General features: G+C 32.5%; 1 protein-coding gene across 1 annotated transcript in view; it reads right to left on the reverse strand.

Annotated features, from left to right (window-relative positions):
- LOC124233810 (low-density lipoprotein receptor-related protein 1B-like) overlaps positions 1-22,539 on the reverse strand; it is a 792,861-nt gene that overhangs the window by 626,765 nt on the left and 143,557 nt on the right. The window contains exons 16-17 of the mRNA XM_046651030.1: positions 14,272-14,472; positions 9,110-9,355 (exon numbers count right to left, since the gene is read on the reverse strand). Of these exons, the coding sequence (XP_046506986.1) occupies positions 9,110-9,355; positions 14,272-14,472 (447 nt within the window). The remainder of the gene's footprint in view (positions 1-9,109; positions 9,356-14,271; positions 14,473-22,539) is intronic.

Consider the following 22,539-nt stretch of genomic DNA (forward strand, 5'->3'; position numbering starts at 1 on the left):
TAAAATATAGATAAACCCATGGCAGGACTGATACATATATATATGCATGCATATACTTATATATGTACAAAGGAAAAATAGGAAGAATGAAAATAGGGAAACTATTATGAATATAGGAAATAAAAAATAAGGAAGTGAGATATATTCAATAATACATTTAAAAATAATAAAATAAGACATTTTCTAGAAAAAAGTTAATAAAATTGACTTAAAAAGAAACAGAGAATCCGAAAAGATATAAAATCATTATAAACATGGATAAATTAGTAAAATTATGCCCTCTAACCAAATGTAAAAAAAAGAGAGAAAAAATCCCACACGACTCAGAATGATTTAGAGAAGTACCACTCAAAGCTATGTCCATAGACTGGCGCCAGTCTACAAACTGTTGCTAGTCCATAATGAGATAATTGCATAAATTGGGAGAATTCAGAAAATTTTATACCCATTAAAAGAGCAAGACCCCACCCATTATATTGTTTAGAAGTCTCAAAATTATTATAACAAACACTTGCTAGTGCTTTCCATACAGTACAATTATTCTTAAATTTTTATAAACCTCAATTTATGCAATCCTCACAAAGTCCTAAGAAGTGGGTAAGATTATCATCCCCATTTTGCTCAGGAAGAAATAGAGGCACCGAAAAGTTACATAACTAACATCCCGGCGTCATACAGCTAGTAAGTGGAGGAACACGGATTTGACCCATATTCTGTCTAGTGTTAGCAACAACTTGGAGAATTGGAAACTCTGACAAACTGCTGATGGTAATGTGTATTTGTACAACTGTTTTGGAGATATACTTGGCAATAATAGAGATGAACATGTGCAACTGCAGATGTCCATACACTTGAACATGTGGTTCAACTTGTGCACATTTTCACAAGTAGACATCATAAGAGCATTCACTACAACATAGTTTGATGTAGCAAAACACTGAAAATGACTTCAATGACCATAAATAAGAGAGGATTGACAAAACTATAATCTTTTTATACAGTAGAATGCTATAAAGCAGTTAAGAGGAGTAAATAGACCTATGCAAAATACTATGGATAAATCTCAAAATCATATTTGTTAGCACGAAACTCAACTAGTTCCAGCTGGGTATATATGTGTATAACTTTATAAATTTTAAAACACAAATATTATATCATATATTATTTAAGAACACAAACTATTATAATAGATATACCAGTTTCACAAAAGTAGTTATCTCTGGGAATGGAGGAATATCCACAGAGGGTTTCAAAGTTATCTAACGTTTCATTACTTTTACAAAATTGTTTTTATTGTTAATAGCAAATTTTCAATACTTTAAAAATTTGGTTCTGAATACATTATTCTCCATTGGTTTCAAATAAGTTTGAAAGATTTCAGGGTAAAGTGAAAGGTGATTAAAAACATACTTTGTTTCTCCAAACAGTAACATGACATTGACTATTTTATTAAGACTGCTTAAGGAGGGTTCTCAAGTTCTTGTATTTACTATAGTCAGTTTTTGGTGAGAATATAGTTGTTTGATAAATATTTATTTGATTATGCTTGACTATAATAAACCAGTTTACCGAAAATAAAAAATCAAAGTGTAAATATTCAAATTCTCTCATATCTGAACTCTGAATCTTGATAACTTCTCCAAATGCCTCTATTTTTAAGATTTCTGTTGGTTTGTTAAATTATTATTTCCTCTTTGAGAGAATGAAAAAAGTTGTAATGAATAACCCAATATGTCTTTTCATAAACTAGCGGGAAATCATGAAGACTGAATTTTAAAATTCCAAGTATGACAATGATATTTTTCTTTACTCAGAAAAACCCACCTCACTCTGTATAAAATATTTGAAGATAAAACACAATGAAGAATTTTCTGGTGCATTTCAATTTTGATGTAGGCATATTAACTTCTTTTGGGGCAAACTCAATTTAGAATGAATATTAGCAAACTGTGAAATAGTCATTCATTTTTACAATCTTCTAAGAATTTTTCCAGCATATCAGCTCCAGTCTCATAAATGACTGAATTTAACAGTCAAACCGGTACACCATTCTCTTAATATAGAAGTGGCTTTAAATTTTTCTGCTTTAGCATATTATGAGATGACCTATGTACAAAACAAAGATTATAATTTACATTTTTATAGTGATGAATTTCATGTTTATAAATGTATTACATCACAAGTAGATTATAAAAAATACTCAAAAGACTGTAGTCTTCTATCTAAAATTCTCCTATCTCTGATTTTCTTTTAGTCCCACTATACATTCGCATAATGATTTTTACAAGACACAATATGAAAGCAGTAGATGACTTGTCTAAGAAAAAGAGTCCCTCTGCAGCCATCTCAGGGTAAATTGTTATTATAGCTCTACAACTAGCAATTCTATATGAATAACTCGTGATTCTTTATCATACACATAATATCATCAAACAAAGTGATATTATAGTTACAATGCTTTCTCTCCTGCTATTTCAGAGTTTTTACTATCTTTCCTGTTCTTATATTTAAGAATTTATTTGAGTTTCTCTGTCCCCATCATCGGATACATTTCCTTTACACAGTAGAAACTTATGAAGTGGTAAATGGTCTGTCATTTCTCTGGCTCAATATTTATTATTTCCTTTTCTCCATTCCTTCAGCTATAGCTATATTGGGAATGAACGATAGCCAAATATTACTGAAGTGTGATACCCATGATGGCAGCGGACATAGAGTCTATGAAATGAAGGATAGGATAGACTTTCAACTATTACTCAAAGGTATGAATTTACAAGATTATGCCATCAGCTGTCCATCAATTTTTCCTGAGAGCCATTTGTTTGTTTCTTTGTTTCTCTCCTCTGAATTACTTGCCTGAGAATTTCTGGATATTTTTCCTCAATAGCTCTGCTTTATAATTCAGGTTTTTAAAAAACTTGTATATTCTTTCTATCAATAAGTGGTAAGAATCTACATTTGATGTGTGTGTGTGTGTGTGAGAGAGAGAGAGAGAGAGAGAGAAAGAGAGAGAGGGAGAGAGAAGGAGAAGCCGAGAGAGGGAGAAAGAACAAGAAAGGGCAAGCTCACTTGGGCAAGGGATTGAGCAAAAAATCTTTGCATTTCTAGGACATAGCCCAGTGCCTTTTGCTAGACTGCATTTAATAGATATTTGTGATTACATAACTGAATCACGGATTAACTATAAGAATCAATGAATGAATGTTAGCCCAGAAGACATTAACTATGGGGGAGATAAAAATGATTGTAGGAGGAAGAAAAGTAAGAAAAGGAATGAAACAAAGAAAGGAATGAGTGAGAGAAGCAGAAAGAGAATGAGGAATTGTTTAACAAACATCAACATGAATAAAATTAACAGATGGGTGACAGAATTGAGAAGATATTTGAAATGTCTAACATGTAGAACATACAGTTAATTCTTCCAAATCAATATGAATAGGCAGTAATCTTAATAGGAAAATGGCCAAAGGAAATGAAGGGATGCAAAATGCTAACAAGCGTATAGATACTCAAACTCATAAGTAACAAGAAAAATACAAACTGAAGCAATGAAATATCACTTTACTCCAATATATTGGGGGGGGGGACTAAAAAATTAGATAATTTTGAGAGCTGCCAAGGATGTGAAAACTTTGGAAGTGTACTGTTGGTACAGATGTAGACTGTTCAACCCTCTGAAGAGCAACAGGTTTTACTTACTCACAGTAAGAATAAGAACATCCTGTGAGTCTGTAATTTTGTCCCGAAGGATTTTTCATGCATATTTTAAGAATATAAGTAAATGTATGCCTATGGCAGCAGTATTTGTGCAGAGAGTTGGGGGTGACTTGAGTGTACTTATATGGTAGAATGGATAAACAAAAACAGGTGGTTACATACCATGTGACACTACATAGTGGTTGTAAGCAGCAGATTAGCTGTATATATAGCACAGATCATAAAAATATAGTAAAAACTTACTATTTTAAGTAATAGAGGAAGCTTTTACATTGAACCAGCATTTGCTGCAAAATTTTTATATCTTTCAAAAGATGTATAAAATAACCTGATTCAATTTAAGCTTTTAAGAAAGTTTGGGTGTAAGTGATGACAGAAACAAGCTCCTAAAACATAAACTATTCAAAGGCATCATGGGAGTGTGAGGGCACACAGCACAGAGAAATAGATGAGATATTTGTAGTAGGTTGCAAAAGCTCTTGCTTTGGAGTCAGGAGAAATGAAGTTCAAAACTTTGCTCTAACATTTCTTTGCCACAAGGCCCTTGGCAATGAAATAATCTTTCTGGGTCTCAGTTTCCATAGGTATCAAATCAGAGTATTAATAATATCTAATTGTTTTCCTATAAGCTATGAATAAATTGCTCATCCCATTTTAGATGCTTGATAAATGGTAGCTATTAATAATATTATAATAATTAACTTGAAGAAATGACTCTTACAGGAGGGAGTTTTGAATAGAGTATAGGATTCAAATTTCCAGAGAGAATGTAGAAGATATTGTCATCCTGAAAGGTCATAGATGATAATGAGCAGAGCACATGAAGAAGAGGGTAAAATGAAGTGAGATATGTGAAAGTACTTTATATGTTCTTGGCCACTATGGATTTACTATCCTTACTAATGAAAACAGTAATAATGTGCTTAGGGTGGGAACCCACAGCGGAGGATAATGAAACATCAGTTTGGAAAGATAAAATGAGCAAAAATGAAGAAGGGCCTGAAGAGCAGGCTGAAGAATTTGAAATTCTTTCCATAAATAATAGAGAACTACTTTAAAATCATGGATGGAAACTGACATTTTAAAGCATCATTTTATTAAGATAAATAAAGGAATGGATGGCCAGATTATAAACGCCCCACAGCTTCCTTCCCCTGATCTCTTTATCTTTATCTGCTATTATTCTCCAAGGTAGCCCATTTGTTCACCATTACTTTATTCTTTTTCTTACACTTTTTATTCTTTACTACATGTCTGATGCCTTTCAATTAATTCTCATCTTCCACATCTATATTTACCTCTTCCTTTTCAATAAAAATAATCCATTGCTTCAAGTTTCAATATTCTCCTTGCAAACTGGAGAAACCAGAGGATGACAACAAACAGGCCAGAGAGGAGACTGCCTCCATCATTACAAGATATATAAATCCTGGCCTGTGCTGTGGCACAAATGATACTCAGTTAGAGAAGGCTGAATCCACGAAACACTGCAGAGAAAAAATTAGGAAATGGGGAGACGACGGGGGAACAAGAACTGGAAAAGTCAAAGATGAGTTGAGGTTGTGAGCCCTGAAGATCTGAAGAAAACTGGAACGAGTGACAAAACTATGGATAACTGTATGGATAATCTTAGCCAACTAATTTTGAGGTGACTTGATGATACTTACTGAAATAGAATTGGATAGTAGGAAAGAAAGTATAGTTGAGGATGTAAATGACATAGTAATCAGTTTTGAGGTGATGAAGATCTCAGAGTGAAAGGATTTCTCCAAGAGGATACACATAGAGGAATATGAGAATTAAGCTTTGGGTAATGGACACAGTGTACCAGTAGATGATCATTGTATTTATGCATTTTTACATAATCTCTTTCCTAAAAACGTGATGTAAATTGAAAAATAAATACAATTTTTTTTTAAAGATTGGCAACTGAGCTAACTGTTGCCAATCTTTTTTTTTTTTTGCTTTTTCTCCCCAAATCCCCCAAGTACATAGTTGTATATTTTAGCTGTGGGTCCTTCTAGTTGTGGCACGTGGGACACCACATCAGCATGGCCTGATGAGTGGTACCATGTCCACGTCCAGGATCTGAACCAGTGAAACCCTGGGCCGCTGAAGCAGAGTGCATGAACTCAACAACTTGGCCATGGGTCTGTCCCCTAAATACAATTTTTAAATTCTAAAAATGGAAAAATGAGAGAATAAGAACCAAGAAAAATACTGGTGGGAAAAGTTGACCTAACTTGGGCTAAGAGAAAATAAAAGGGAACGCTACAATGTTCTTTCCGATGTTACTAGAAATATGCTGCAAATTTTCAAGTGAGCTGTCTACCAAACAGCAAGGAAGCCAGAGATAGAAAAGAGATAGAAAAAAATGCAATCAGCAGCAATATTCTGGGTGTTTATAAGTAAAAAAAAAACCCCAATAATTTAGGAGAAAGGTGATTAACAAATTATGTGTTAAAGAAGGAACACGTAAGGAACTGGTAAAGTAGTGAGATATCCAAGAAAAGTGAGAATTACGGACACATTAAATTAAAAAATAAAGATTTTTTTTTATAGATTCTTTATTATAAAAATAATTATATTTAACTAATAAGATGTTGAAAGTGAACTTAGAGGAAACAGAATCGGTACAGAAAATCAGCAAAAGTCAAATTGTAAAGTATTTAGGAAGGAAAGAGTTGAGAGAAATAAGAAAATATGAAATAACTATAGAGGAAAATTCAAGAGAAAAAAAGAAAGGAGGAGTTATGGTTCTAATTTGAAGCATAAAGAGTACTATTATTCTTTATTTTTAAAACGCCAAGAAGAATAAGCGCAGGCATTGCGTTCAATACAAAGAATACATTTTAAAAACAAGGATTCCTCTTAAGAATGATGGAAAAAAGGAACAAAAGAATAGCAAAAAAAAAGGAAATTTTATTTTCAAAGTCCAATAGTTAATGACCAATTCATTGTTATTGAACTATGAATCTACTACAGGTTTTTCAAAAAGAAATAAAGTAAATGAAATACAGGATAAAATCATCCTTATAAATGAAAATTGGTTTAAATAAAAAATAATTTTCATTACCTCACAAAACCTATATTATTTTTAATAATATAAATGCTGACAATGGTATTTGGTACACTATCTGTTTCAGGAAGGGATAAATTACCAGCAGGTTAGATTCTCCAAGTAAGAAACATTCCATATTAACTTTAAAAGGTAAAATATACTTTTGATTCCCTCTTAAATTATCAACAAAGCCAGGTGTGAAATATAGCAGTTGTGACAGTGAGAAATGATATGGTACTGTCAGTTTCACTCTGAGCCGAGAGTAGAAGGCGGTCAATTCCATTAGGAGAATTATCTTTGTGCCTGGTTACTTATATTCAAATGTTGAATTATTCTAATACTGAACATGAGTTGTTACTGATTTCATAGAGTCCCAAACCACTAAAATAAGTCAATCATTTTGTTGTCTGTATCCAAAAGCTAGATATGGAGCCAATTCTCTTGTAAAATATGATTATAAATATGTCTGAGGTCAAAATTTGATCTTTTGTTTCCCTACTCCAAACATGTATACAAATGAAATGACTATTATCATTACAAAAAATGGCTATTTTTTTCAGCCCTTCATGTCAATTACTTTGTGCAAGAATCTTGGAAGAGAACTAGTTGAACAAATATCTGCTAATCTTATGCTTCTAGGACTCAAATTTTGTCAGGAGAAAACAACCAGAAGATAGGATTTAAAATAAAAAAATAAAATAATTTAACATTCTTGGAAAACATATATATATTTTGATTGCATATTATTTTTCCAGAACTGAACTGGCTATTACGTAAAAGACAAGAGAAACATCTATAACTTGATTTCTGACTTCAAGATGCTTATTACTTCATCAGAGAGGTAGAGAAGAAAGGAAGAAGATAGGAATATAAAGCAGCAAATTAAAAATGTGACCACCTATTTTCATGGACAATATATTTTAGACACAGAAAGAAGAAATAAGTGGAGAGCAAGAATATTTGGGAAAAGATTCCATTAAATAAGAAAGATTTGAGCTAGTAGGTGTTAAGAAATATCCAGGATTTTTAGAGATTAAGAGGGGAAAGTACAATCTAAGGAGAAGCATCAACGTGAAAAAAGTTTATGATGTATGGTTTGTTAGCAGTCTGATGAAGCCTGTATATACCTTATCAGAAAGTTTTAAAAAGTACAAAAGCAGTAAGAAAAAGTTAAAAAAAAAAGAGTATACATAGATAAAGGAATCTCACATATTGAAACACAGTTGTCAAAATTAAAAAAAAAACACTTTTGGATGTAGTAATATAGGTGCTTTTCAAGAACAAGATTGAGCAGTGAGTCTAACAACTCCCATTATTGCAGCAGTAGTGGTTCTCAAAGCCTGAATTTAAGTGACATTTTGAGATATCAGCAACAACTTTAAAGTGATATGAATATGTCTATCACTTCTTCTGGAGACGCAGTCATAGTTGCTGCTAATAACTGGTCCGTGGCATACATTCACAATGGAAAGAAACGTGAACTTTCAGTGAGAGGTTAAAGAAAACAAAGGTGTAATGTTTTTCCCCAACAAAGTTCACGATCCGTTCAGTTCTATCCATGGACCTCTAAGTGTCCCGCGGACTCAGACTAAGAAGCTGGAGAAGACAGTGAGAAACCATCACTCATTAAGCACCTAAAGGGGGTGGGGCACAGTAACAAGTGCTTCATGTGATTCTTGCAACATCTAAGGGAGATATTGTTATAATGAGCATCAATATTTGAAAGATGAGAAAACTGAGGCTCAAGACGTTTTATGTAACCTGCCTGGGGTCACATACATAATGAATGCCAGCTTTAGGAGTAGAGTTCAAATGTCAGATTCCATAGCCTTTGTTTGTTTTTCCTACTGTGGAATATGACCAAGAGAATCCGCAGCATGTTTTAAATGGGAAGTTAGAAGATGAACACAGCCAGAGTAAGGCATTGTTTTCAACAGTAGCAGAAGTACAATTGCCAAGTGTGGGACAGGGGCAGACTTTGGAGGGTTCTGAAAAGCACACAAACAGAAATAAAAGTAAATGCTGTGAATCATACAAAAATAAGCCCCTAGGGAGGAGGAGGATGAAAACAGTATTTAAGGAAAAAATAATCTGATGGATTGTAATGGTAACAATTTTTGTAACAATTTCTGACTGGAAGATTTTGGAGTGGCTCTAAAATACACATTATATTTAAATGACTTATGTAAAATTAGTTGAATCTTTTTATTAATTTTCTGAAGGTGTTTTTTGGATTTTTTTCTTAGGATCCATTCTTAAATATGGTAAACATACAAAAAACAAAAAAAGCACTTGCTATTCTTAAGTATAGCGAAACACGCATCTACTTACCAACACTTGTGCAACTCTCACCATCCACCTCCAGCTTCCACCCTTCATAACATGAGCACTTGACTGTGTGCTTGTGCTGCTCACACACTTGACTGCACTTCAGATGACTGCTACAATAATCCACAATTTCACATGTTTTATTATCTTTGTTGAGTTGAAGTCCTTCAGGGCAGGAACAGACAATTCCTCTTCCAGGAACAACAGAACAATGGTTGCTACAGCCTCCATTGTTCAGCGAGCATTCATCTATAAAAGGACGGAACAGATTACGGAGCATTAGCAATTGTTTGGTTCAATTTAATACTAATTGTTGAACTCAATTCGCTAAGGCTGAAATTAGAGCAAGGAAATTATAAGTGAATAGAAAAAACACCCTCTTTGGATTGTTTTGTCAGGGGTTGGGATAGGAATGATGAAAAAATCCATCCAATGACCACATATAATTCTGTATGATTGATTTGGAATGGAAGATTTTCATTTCTCTAAAACTTTGGCGTACACTTTGTTTTACCCCACACAGGTAACGTGAGTTCAGTCTTTCTATTATTACTGGAAAGATTATTCTGAGCCTTTTAGTAGTTATGTAAAATCAGTTGTTGAGGTCTTCCAAAAGGGGTGCACAAACATTGATGAGCTGAATATTTGACCGATATCAGTGTTTATAAATAAACAGCCATATAGAAACACATATATAATATCTCTATATCTTTTTCTAGATCTATTGTCTGATTTATAATGATAGCATAGAATGGATTAGTTTGCCCTTTACTGGCTGCAGTCATTTATTTTTAAGTTAGGTAAATTGTACATTGTTCCTTAAATATTGGTTATTATGATTAATTCATTGAGGCCACGGAATAATACACATACTCAAAAATAGTATTTCGGGCTGAAATAATGAGCAACTAGTATTAACTGCATGGATAATATGATTGGTTTATAAAGAAAGAGACCTTCATTTCAAGGCAGTTGTAATTTATAATAGCATTGTATATTCACTTATCATTCTATGTCATCATTGGAGTGTAGATTCCATGAGAGTATACAAAATATCTGTTCTGTTTACAAATGTATAACCAAGAGCTCACACAGTGCATAGCATAAACAGTTAAAAATATTTATTGAATAAAAAAATTTAACAAAATTGTCCAAAAGCACATACCTATCTCAAAATTGAGCCAGGTCCAGTTGAGAAAATTTCAAGATGACATAATATGCTCTTGAAGAAAATAGCAGATAATGGTTTTTGCAACCACACTATCACATATTACTATGCACTTTTAAGTACACAGTAATAGACCAAAAGGAGTTCCTTATTTCTTTGCTTTAAAAATATTTGTGAGTAGTTTTCAAAGCCTGTTTAATTAGGTGTGTGTTGAGACTTGCTAAAAAAGAATGTTGTTCAGTAATTGCCAAATTGCAGTAATATTTACTTATGTACCTCAGATATTTCCTGCTGTCTATAGAAATTTATCCAGTTCAAAAACTGGGCTGAAATGTAAGACTTTTAAAAACATTTACTATACTTTTTAAGCTTCTATATGGGTCAACTGTATTTCATATTATGTGTCACCATAAAAGAAGTTACAGTAATAAGAAAAGGAAAATGATTACATTAACCATTTTCTCTAAGAATTCAATTCAAGTTTAGTGTTATTTCAGAAGAAAAAAAAATATATTCATTTCTTGGTTCCTCCAAACCTGTTTGTTCACTTGTAATCATAATCATTTCAAAACAGCAGTCATTTCAAAGTATTTGCCCTATTTTAGTACAACTGACATTCTTTTTCAAGAGAATTACTGTAAAGAAATGTCATTGTACCCAGCAGGTGAAAAAAAAATTATTACCAGGCTTTTAGTTTATTTCAAATAGAACTGTTTTCTCAGTACTGAGGCCTCTCTTTCTGACACTATCTGTGGAATTAAGTCATAGATTTTAGGATAAACAAAATTCACATTGAAATCTAAAATTGAATATATAAATTTAATGCCAATACTTGCATAGCTAGGCCCTTGTCAATTCTTCCTTAGGCCTAAACCTGTCATTGAATCCTGCAACTTCTTTTCACATTTTTTTATTACCTGACAAAGACTCTCTCATTCACCAAACTCTAGTCAGGCTCCTCTGGGCCCTCTTTCAACTAGTCTTCAACCTTGGCCTATATAAACTACAGACTCTCTGGGATAAGCACCATTTAACCAACCCAGATGGCCTAGTCACTTGGAACAACCCCCATTCACACCCCTTAAGTGTCTTTCCCTTAGCACACTCCAGCCTCTAAAAAGTTTCAAGTCTTTTATTTCAGTGAAGTTGATTTCAGTTCACACAGGACACTCTTCCCTATTGCAATAATTTTTTCTGCATAAAATTTATCCTTATAACTTTAACTAGTGTCTATCTTTATCTTTGACTTATCCTTACAAGAATCAACAGTGAACTCCATTCTTGAATGATTCAAGCCTCTTCTCATTTGTTTCTTAAGTGCATATCTCTTTTCTCTTGAAATTATTTATAAATGCCCCTGAAAAACAATCTCTTCACTAAGATTAGGAGATTTATCTTCTTGAGGTCGCCTTTTTTCTTTTTTTGAACTTTATAGATTAGATTTATTTGTAGAAAACAAAAACCATCACAACCCAAAGGATGGGATTTTTACATCTCAAAATATCTCCCAAATATTAAGTCTATGGATTACAAATCATTTTCACATGAGATATTTTGGTACAAATTTTGCATGTATGGAGCAGGGCATGAATCAGTCCGTGTTTCTGTTTTACAGGGGGCAGGGCAGGGGAGTGGGGAAAAAATAGCTTTTGTGGATATTTGGAAGGAGTAGACATGAAGAGGGTAAACCCTACATTTTCATCATCTACAGCAAATGGTTTTAAAGAAACCCTTTCAACTTTAGGTATCTCTCTCTAAAAACCACTTCCTAGCTACTAGCCAATCCATGCCAAATATTTAAAGTTAATTCACTTGATATATGTTGCACATCCACTGGGTAAAAGATTCATTATGGCCATGGCTGCATCACTCATAAACCAAGACCTGTACAGAGTCTTGTTAGGCTGGAGGGAGTCTAACCTAGAACTGGTGAGAGAAGGCCTTGAAAACAAGAGACCAAGGTGTCATTTCTCTGCAGGGACCAATATTGCCTATAAGGATACCATCCGCTGAGCTGACTGTACAAAGGCGCACAGAAAAGCAGGCAAGAGAAGGAGAACCATAGAAGGCAATTCAATTTCTTGACTGTATTTGTTTTTGCTTTTCATCGCTCTAACTCTTCCTCAATTTCACCTCATAAAGGGCTGGGTGAAGCAACCTGTGTGAGTTCAATATGCCACAGTGCTGCAGTCAGGATAAAAATGTCTTTTTATCTTCTCTTGTACTTCCCTACTCAGCTTCAGTGTAACCTCTTCCACTCTCTGTAATCTTTTGAAATGTTTGAGCAAGGCTCCTTAGCCGATGAGTATAATGGCTGGATAAACAAGAGGTGATTTTCAATCTTGAAGCAGACAAAGAAATGAATTCAGAATAAATCCCTTTTCCTCTCTTATTTTTCCAAATCAGAGAGCAGAAGATAGGAAAATAAGGCTGTGCTTTCATATCATTCTCTTCATTTTTCTTAAGGACTGTATTTTCTCTTCTTTGCCTTTTGTTTACTTCATTTAACCCAAAGGGTGAAAAAAAGGTGGAAAAGCACTAATTTCTTTCAATACCTGTGGTGCAGCAGGCATTATTACCATGATTTCCTGACAGATATCATCATCTCCGTTCTTGTTATGAGGAAACTGACATTTCAAGGAATTAAGCCACCTGCCTAGGTGACTTAATCGAAGTAACCAAAGAATAGAATTTAAACTTGTCAAAGTCTCAATTTTTTTCTATAATTACAGACTTTCAATTTTAAGAGCACTGATAGTTTCCTTCTTTTAGAATTGCTCTTACAACTTTCATGAGCAATCTTCACATTGTAATGCAAGAGGCAGTTCCATCCATCAACCTACTCCATCAAGAAGAACAAGCAAGGAGAGAAAGAAGTGAATACATGTAAACTAAGTTGGTCATCTTTTATTTTGTAATTTTTTGTTTAATTTTAGGTGTTTTTTTTGTTTGTTTGCTTGAATCTTGTTTAAATTTTAGCATCACTGAATGAAGACTGTAGCATTTTCTGTTTCAAGGTTATTTTATAGAATCACAGACTCTTTGGAGGAAAGGACATTTTATTACATAAATTGAAAAAAGAATAAGTCTTTTTTATATCACTCAGTGTGCTATTAATGCTCAATGCAGATCAAAATATGATAACTTTAGGCTTAAATGTAGTTGTCTTTCCCACTTTCAATCAGGCAGCTTCATCATTTCCTAAAGTCATTTTCTTACAGCCTCAAGTCATCTCATTATTGTTCTTATCATTCTGTAAATTCTTCTTCATTATTCTATTGATGTCACCTTCTGTATTATCTAGAAAACATATTTTAAAAATCTACTGCTAAATCTGATCTTCCCACAGAGAAGGAAATGTAATTTTCTTTATATGTGTTGGTGGCATAAGGTAATGGCTAGTCAAAAGTGATTTCAAAACTCAAAAGCTATCAGATTGAAATCATCATTCTAAGTAGATAAAGCACGCTAAAAAAAGCTATTATATGAGGACTAAAAACTTCAGAGAAAATCATAAAAAATTGAGTAATATTCAACTGGTTTCATTATCTAGTCTTTTCCTTCACTCTTTCTAAAAAACAATTTCTATTGTAATGATTAGAAAGCATGACAAAAGCCACTGGGTAATAGTAAACTTCATCCCATAGGTCAGACATAACAAGATTCTTCTGTTCTGAAGGACTCACTGACAAAAAACAATCAGTTCAATTGTGGAAACAGCATTGACCATCTAGAGACATAAATGATGAGCACAGCTATACAATTGTTAGTTGGATATAAGATAGCCTTTTCTGCTTTACTTTCAGAAACTTCTGATAATATTTAAAAATTTTTAATGACTTACAGTGCCTGAAAAATGTAGGTAGGGTTCAATGCTAAAAGTTACATTTAAGGGGAATGGATGGAAGGAATGAATGCTACCATAATTAAGTATCAGCAAGTGGACTAAAATGTTCTAGTATCCAGAGAGAAGCAAATGCAGTGAGACATGCAATACCACAGAGATCGCCTTCATCAGACCCATCAGGGCAATCCTTTCTCCCGTTGCAGAGTTTCTCTGGCTGCAGGCAGACTGAAGTGTCATTAGCACAAGGGTACTTGGGTGGTCCACACAAGAAACTGTCACAGTCATGTTCATCTGATTGATCTTCACAATCAATATCTCCATCACATACCCATGCTTTGTTGATACATCTCCCTTAAAAAAACAGAAACAGCATGCATTTGATTTTGTAATTAAGTCACTGTAATGAGTGGTCATGACTGTCTTCAGTCAGAAGCAGGATTACTTGCCGTTAGTGAGAAATCTATTTGTTGATAGTTTGACACTTTATTTTCATGACAGTATTCGAATAGTTCTTGCCCTGGTTCTTAAAGTGCTGGTACTGTTAAAGTCTTGATATTTTCTTTACTTTCAAGTTATTGTCTTACTGCATTTAAAGAAAATTTCTGTGACTAATTGAAAATTTAACTAAAATACTTTTAAAACCCAACTTTAAGGATACATTTGCATATAAGTCCCTCTCAGAGTCCTAAATTTAGGTAAATGCTATCCGTGTCTTTGGAGCCCTAAATTTAGTTAAATTTTTTATTTTCATGGGAGAAGATGTCCTTCTATTTACATTTATAACCTCAACACCTCAACAATTCACATCTAGACATATGCACAGTTCTTTTCATAAAAGAATATAAAATGTTACTAAAAATTTTGGTAGCTAAGGAATATACAGACAGAATTTATAGAAATATGTTTTTCTTTATTGACTTTGAAGGAAAAAAATAAAATGATATTGTTTAGCCAGCATATTTCAAAAGTAACAATATGAAATGCATAGAAAGCAATGGTCATTGTCTATGTAACGTTTTTTTTTTATTGCAAATTATTCCTTCTTTCTAGATTATTTGTATTTTTCTTCTAATTGATTATCTTTTCTGGATTATAGAATGTTAAGGTGTAATGTGAATTTAAAAATGTACCTAAGGGTAAATACTACTTATTGGGTGACTACATACCAACATCTCATAAAATGAGTGGGGGAAATAAAAGGGAAATAAAAAATAGTAGATTGTATATGTCCAAGAGTCATTGCGTATTTAACTGTCTTCTTCAACCTTAAAGGCTACTAAATTTTAAACTAATTTAAATACTAATGAAAAGATGTTTCATTTATAGATATATATTCATAATTCTGTATATCAGGATAGATCAAATAAGAAAAAAACAGAAATGATCACTTCCACAGTTAATTTAAATATATTTGATAATTTTCAAGAATAATTATTGATCAGAATACTCTTGAAACAAGAATGGATGGATACTTCATTAATAAATGTAATATAAATTAAGAAACATTGTAAACTTTTGCCTTAATATTGTAAATAAAACTAATAATGTTATTATTTTATGTTGTTTTAAAAATACTACCTAATACAATTAGACATTAGAAGGAAATGAGGTATAAAATTAGAAAAGAGTATGTGGTTAATATAATCATATAATTATAAAATCAATAAAAACTAAATAAGAACTATAAGAAACTAAGCATTCAAAAAAAGGTAGCTAGTTTCAAAAATTGTATAAAAATCAATAGATTTCATATATTCAAATAGAATATTGTAGAAGAAAAGACCAATTAAAAAATTCACCATAAAACAATGTATTTTGGGTTAAACTAAACAAGAACTGTATAGAATTTATATGAAGAAATTAAAAAGTCTACAAGGAAACCTAAAAGAAGCCTTGGATAAGAATATAGTTTGGTCTTGGAGAGGAAGCATTATCACTGTAAAGACATTATTTTTCCCAAATTAATACAATCCCAATACAACACTAAACAATACTATTGCAATCCTATGAGTATATCCTAAACATAAGAAAATAAAACTGCAAATATCATTAGAAGTCTTATAATAAAAAATAAATGAAGATTGATGATTAGGAAGTGTCATGCCAAATATTTAGAAGTTTTTTAAAGTAACAGTAGTTAAAACATTTTATACAAGAATGTCAATAAATAGATCAATAATTAAATAGTTTAGAGACACCAGAAATTGACTCATTTATGTATGTGGTTTAATATACAAAGAATTGGCAATTCAAAATACAGTAGTAGAGAAAAATTAATTACAAAAGTAATGACGTTGAGATCATTGATTAGTCATCTGGAGGAAAAAAATAAAACTGAATCTTTATTTGAACCTTATGCCAAAATAAATCCTAGATAGATCCAAGAGGTAAGCATTTCAAAATAATGAAAAACTAAACAAACAAACATTCTAGAATAAAGTAGATGTTAAAAAAAAAACTTGAAATGGTCATTACACAAACCCAGAGAACATAAAGGACAAATTGATAAACTTAATTTCATAAATTTTTGATTCCACATTGCAACAAGAAAATTTATGTACAAAGTCAATAAACTAGAAAAATATTATGTTTGACAAAAAGGGCATATAGTATTTCTTTAAAATACAAAGTACTCTTACAAGTCAATAAGATAAAGATGAATAACCCAATTCAAGTGCAAGATCCACAATGAATCAATAATGGCTTATGAACATGAGATGTTCAAAATACATTTCGATTAAAAAATAGTAAACCAGAAAAAGCAATTTGATACCATTTTTTTCTATCAGATTGATTAAGATCAAAATGTTGGATATTAGATACATTTGATGATAGTTTAAGAAACAGCTCCAGTGTTGAGGGAGCTGCAAATTGGGATAATCTCTCTGAGGGGCAATGTTATGAAATCCAGCAAATGAAATATTCATCATCTCTTCACCACAGTAATTCTAATTTTAGAATTTTTTTCATTAATATATTTGCCCAAACGCACAAAGATGCATATGCAAGGAGACGTGTTGCTGCTTTGGATATATTAGCAAGAGACTGGTAACAAATCATCATTGCAATTCTGGTAATATCAATTACAGTACATCCATACATTGAAATTATATGCTTGAGTGAGAAATAATGAGATAATTCTGCATAAGTTAATATAAAACAACCTCCAAAACATGTCAATAAAAAATGACATAGAACTGAGCATGAGATAGACTTTCTTATATGTTAAAAGAGATTTATCTGTTTACCATTATCTATGACTATATTTCCTTACATATATCAATATAAGTACATGGAAAGGCTTGTCTCTACACGAATTCTTTCTGGAGGGCTACACAGGAAACAGTCAAAAGTGACTGCATCTGGTGAGGAAGATTGAGGTACTGGAAACCTGGAGTAGGAGACAGATGGATTTTTCACTGAATTCTTTTGTGCTATTTTATTTTCCTTCTACCGTATTTCTGCATGACTTTTCTGAAAAAGAAATACTAGTGCATTTTTAAAATGATGAAGATGAAATTATGCACATGTGCCATAAAGTCTGCTAGTTTCTCCAGATACATTATACAATTTCTATGTTGAGTTGACTCTATGCCTTACACTTTCCTAGAGACATTAGGAAATATAAGAAAGTCATGACTTTCCCTGTTACTGAGGAGTTTGTAATCTAGTTAGTAAGGCAAGATCAATGCATAACTCTTAATTGTAGTCTAAAATATGACATCCTATACTTAAGTATTAAATTGTGTGGGATCATCTGCAAGTATAATAGAATGAAGGGAGAGTTCAAGAATAATATAGTAATTTCCATTTTCAGTTTGGTAAATCAAGATGCAACTTCCTTTTTTCCCCAGACATCTCTAATCCATCATGACATTCTTAACCGTTGACTCCAGAATGACCTTAGAATTGTTTCAACAAACCCGTCCATAAATCACTATGAATCTTTTAGAGTCAGAATAGCAGTAAAACCTATTTGTCATCCCTGACTTAAATGCTGCCTGGAAAAGGTAAAGAAAAATTTTATTCAAATGACTAATAACTTTAACGCAGATTATGTTACCAGATAAATGAATAAATATGAATACATAACTTAGACAAAATTTACAAGGTTAAATAGCTCCGTTCTCCCACTGATTTTGCAAGGGATGTTGAAGCTTTGTTGCTTCTCCCTTTCTTATTTGTTTGGTTTTAACTCTTAGGAAAATGTAGATAAGAGCGTACATTAGATATGACAAGTTTAATTAAATTTCTAATTCATGACCATTAATTGGGGAATATCCAAAAGCAAATGAGCTTAGTGAATATGCTTAAAGAATGTTGATTTTTACTTGATTCATATCAAGAAAAATCCCTATGTGGTCAAGTCATTGGATGTACCACCTTAAAAGAACAAATACTACAGATTTTCTTGTGTAACCTCCTTACTTTTTATATAAAAAATTGGCCAAATTTGTATTATTAGTCAAATTAGTATTATTAAGTATATTTTTGGTCAAATTAGTATTACTAAAACAAAATAAAGATTAATCATATTAAAATGTGTTATGGAAATTATAAATATCCAATATCTAAAAAACCAAAATCTTTAAAAATAAGATTTTTTAAATATGCACAAATAAGTTCAAATAACCAAAGAAAATACTTTGTCTTTATTAATTCTTCTTTAAAAACATATTGCATGCAGAAAATTATATTAGGTGTTTATTATCAAGTTGAGTTCTACATAATATTTTCTGATTTATTTCTCATGATGTTTTCAACTTGATAACTATGTATGTTACACTCTTATAGAAATCATAGTTTTGCCCTTTAAGCAAAGAGAATACGAATCGCCAAGTAACAACAGCAACAACAAACAGAAAAAACAAAAATCAGCATGTTGGTATCATGACAGCTAGTACAATCACACACACACATACTCAGGACATTATAAAAACTATTTTGGTTTGTGTTATCTTGAAATATACAGTTTAGGTTAAAAGCCACCACAAAGTCAACAGCTATAGGAAAACTAAAAGTTTCTAGGAATCCCTAAAAACTGTGCTGCTTTCCCAAAATAAATTTATATGATCTGTTCTGGAGATTCTCTTTTCTCTGTTAAACTGTTTTGGCCATTTAAAAAAATAGAGTTAAAATTTTATAAACTGCTTGAATTGCTTTAATCTTAATAAAAGACGACATATTATAACAGGATCATTTCTGTTTTGGGATATGGCTAGCAGTTAATATTAAGGATATAGGTATGAAGAGGAGTGAATCTTTGAGAAAATCCAAATGAATTTACTCAGTAATATATTTATGATGTCTTTTTAAAGACTGGTCTTTGAATTGCAATCTTTCTTTTTAATTTTTACACTACTCACCTTTAATACCACATACATATTTATTTCTCTGACCATGTTTGGCTTCAATTCAGCAAATATTTACTGAGTATTATATGTCTGCCTGCTACTGAAGAATGTAGAAAGATAGGAAAGACAAATTCCTGACCTTGTGAAGCAATAAGTCTAGTTGTGGCAAACATTCTAATATTGAACAGAAAAAAAGAAAAAGATAAAAGCCATACAACCATCACAGGGTGCTATGGAATTTCAAGGAAGTAGAAAATACGTATGATTGGAAGTTTAAGAACAAGCTTTACTGAGATGTTATTTGGAAAGGGGTTTAGGATGATGGCAGTGAATATTACCTATGGACACAAGAAAAAAAGCATTTCATATAGACAGCTGCCTTGCATTTATAGTCTTAACATTGAAATAAATCCCCTCTGCAAAACAAAAATCAAATAGAACAGAAAAAGAGGGAGAGAACAATTTAATAACATGGTGATTACTCATGCTACTCAATGGGAATATGTCAGGGCGTAGATGGTGGAAGTAAACCAGCTCTTTCTTAATTTGGTCTCTTTTCCACTTCCGTGTGAATCCACCATAAAATTCTATTTTGTATATGCATTCTTTATTTTATGCCAAAATTACTTTCTTAATAATACGGTCATATGTACAAATTTTCATCAGAACTATATATACAGAACCATGTATACTGAGTTTTATGGATGGCAATAGTAATTTTGAACATATGCAGTTTTAGCTTTATTTGCTGAATATAATCCACACATAAGATGCAACTCCTACATAAATGTATAAAGACAGGAAAGGGTGGGACTTGCTCCAGAAGCAATAATAACACAGTTTGGGGCCACAGTTCATGAAATATTGATTGCCAATTCAAGAAGGGTCTCAATCTTATAGACAATGGAGAACCATTAAAAGGTTTTGAGAAAGAATGTGCGCAGGTTACAGCTTATGAAGTGAGAGAAAGCCAAAGCTGTGTGTAGAATGGATTGAAGCCAATAATTTCCAGGGAAAAAAATAGTAGGCCACACAAAGTTGTGAATGAGAGAGAATACAGGCTTAACTTTAGGCTGTGATATGCTAAAGGAAAGAATGGAATGGGTGACGTTAGAGAAAGTGTACAGGTAGCATCAGCAGGACTTGGAAAATGATTATAAGTTAGGAGTGTCAAAAGTTAGGAGTGTCAAAAGGTGCTTTCTGTCTTAAATCCAAATGGGTAGAGGGGTGAAGATGTTCCTAACAGAAATGGAGAAACGAGGAAGAATTTCTGACTTGGAGAGAAAGTGAGATGTTCAGCATAGTATTGGAAAGAATGGGTTTGAAGCATGGAGTTAATTTCAGTGATAGAAATTTGGGAGGCATTTACCTGGAGGTGATGGTTGAAACTTTGGGAACAGAAGAGTTTGCTAGGGACAGCTTGCAGAAAGACGAGAAGGAACAAACAGAGAAATTAAGAGAAAAATCTATGCAATTCCTGAGACACATTATGTATTCAGCAAACATTTTTAAGTTACACATAAGGGATAGGCGGAGGGAAAAGGGCAAGGGAAATGAAATAAAAAGAGAAATCTAAATGGTAAATGAATAGAGGACAATCTAATATGAGAATTCATAAGAAGATGTTTCAAGGAGAGGACATGTGTTGCAGAGAAAAGTCAGATGTTGCAGAGAAAGAAGTCAATGCACAGTATTAATAGTCAAAGGCATCATTTGTTAAGCTCATATTGTGTACCTATTTTTGGTTATTATTATTATTATCGTATCTATTTTACAGGTCAGGAAATTGAAACTTAGAGAGGTTTGGTAATTTATTTGAACTCACATAGTTACTGAGTGGCAGAGTAGGACTCAGACAGACAAGAATATGGACTGAGGGATCGTTCCTGGCCACCACTAAAACAGTAATTTCCATCAAAGGTAGAGATAGGATGTTAGATCCCGAAGAATGAAGAAACAAGTGAGAGACAAGACATCTAACTACATGACACAAGATGATTTAATGAAGCAAAGGAGGAAGATGGGAAAAGCTTAATAAAATCAAATAAATGTTTTTGACGTTATTGGACTAGGTATATTTACACAGAGGAAGAAAAATTACTGTGGAGAAAGAAATTGAAGACATAAACAAGAAAAGTGACTAAGGTCCCAGAGGAAGTAGGAGGTCACAGCATCAATATCTAAAGAAGAGCCCATCTGGGCAAAATGGAGGGTATATTCTTCTTTAGATACAGGATTGAAGGGAGAGAAGAGTGAGAAACCTGTAAAAGGTTTAAAACGGCCACTGGAAGAATCAAAAGAAAAATATGTAAGGCTCATAAGAAGCAATATGCAAAGTATTTTGTTAGCTTTACAGCACCTAGACAGTGGAGAGCTCACCACATTATTTTCATCAGAAATAAATAAAAGTATCCCATAGGCTTGGGTACAGGAAGGAAAAAAAAGCGCTGTATTTAGAAATTCTTCATAAACAATTAATCATATAATTATAACAAAATCACTATTCCATTGTAGGATATTTTTGGTTCTAACTATCCAGACTAATTTTAAACAACGATTAAATTCACCATTTCACATTGTATTTACTGGTACAACATTGGAGAAGGAAAACAAAACAATCTAAACATAGAAAAGAATAACACTTTGCCGTTCACAGAAGCCCATGGTGGATTTTCATTACACAGAGCACCAGTTAGTTTTGTTACATTCTTTTGCTAAAGATCACTTCATCCTTAACTCTTAGACCTACCCCGGGACCTGACTTGAAAAATGTATGTTCATTTTTCCAATGGAATCTAGAGTAAAAGGTATATGAGTCAGCAGCAATCTATCACCACTCTTGGAAAGACAGTCAATCAAAAGAGGAGACTGAACAATTATGACACATTCTCGCTCTGTTTCCCTAGCCACTCTTTCCCCTTATTGACAACAGTTTCTTGTGAATCCTTCTAGAAATATTTTTTATTATAGAAAAGAATATACTTTTATCTTTTTATTTAAACAAATATTACATACTATACCCACTATTATGTTCCTTCACTTTTCACTCAACAGTTAATGATAG

The sequence above is a fragment of the Equus quagga genome, unplaced genomic scaffold (genome assembly GCF_021613505.1).
Source record: "Equus quagga isolate Etosha38 unplaced genomic scaffold, UCLA_HA_Equagga_1.0 251_RagTag, whole genome shotgun sequence".
Taxonomy (NCBI): domain Eukaryota; kingdom Metazoa; phylum Chordata; class Mammalia; order Perissodactyla; family Equidae; genus Equus; species Equus quagga.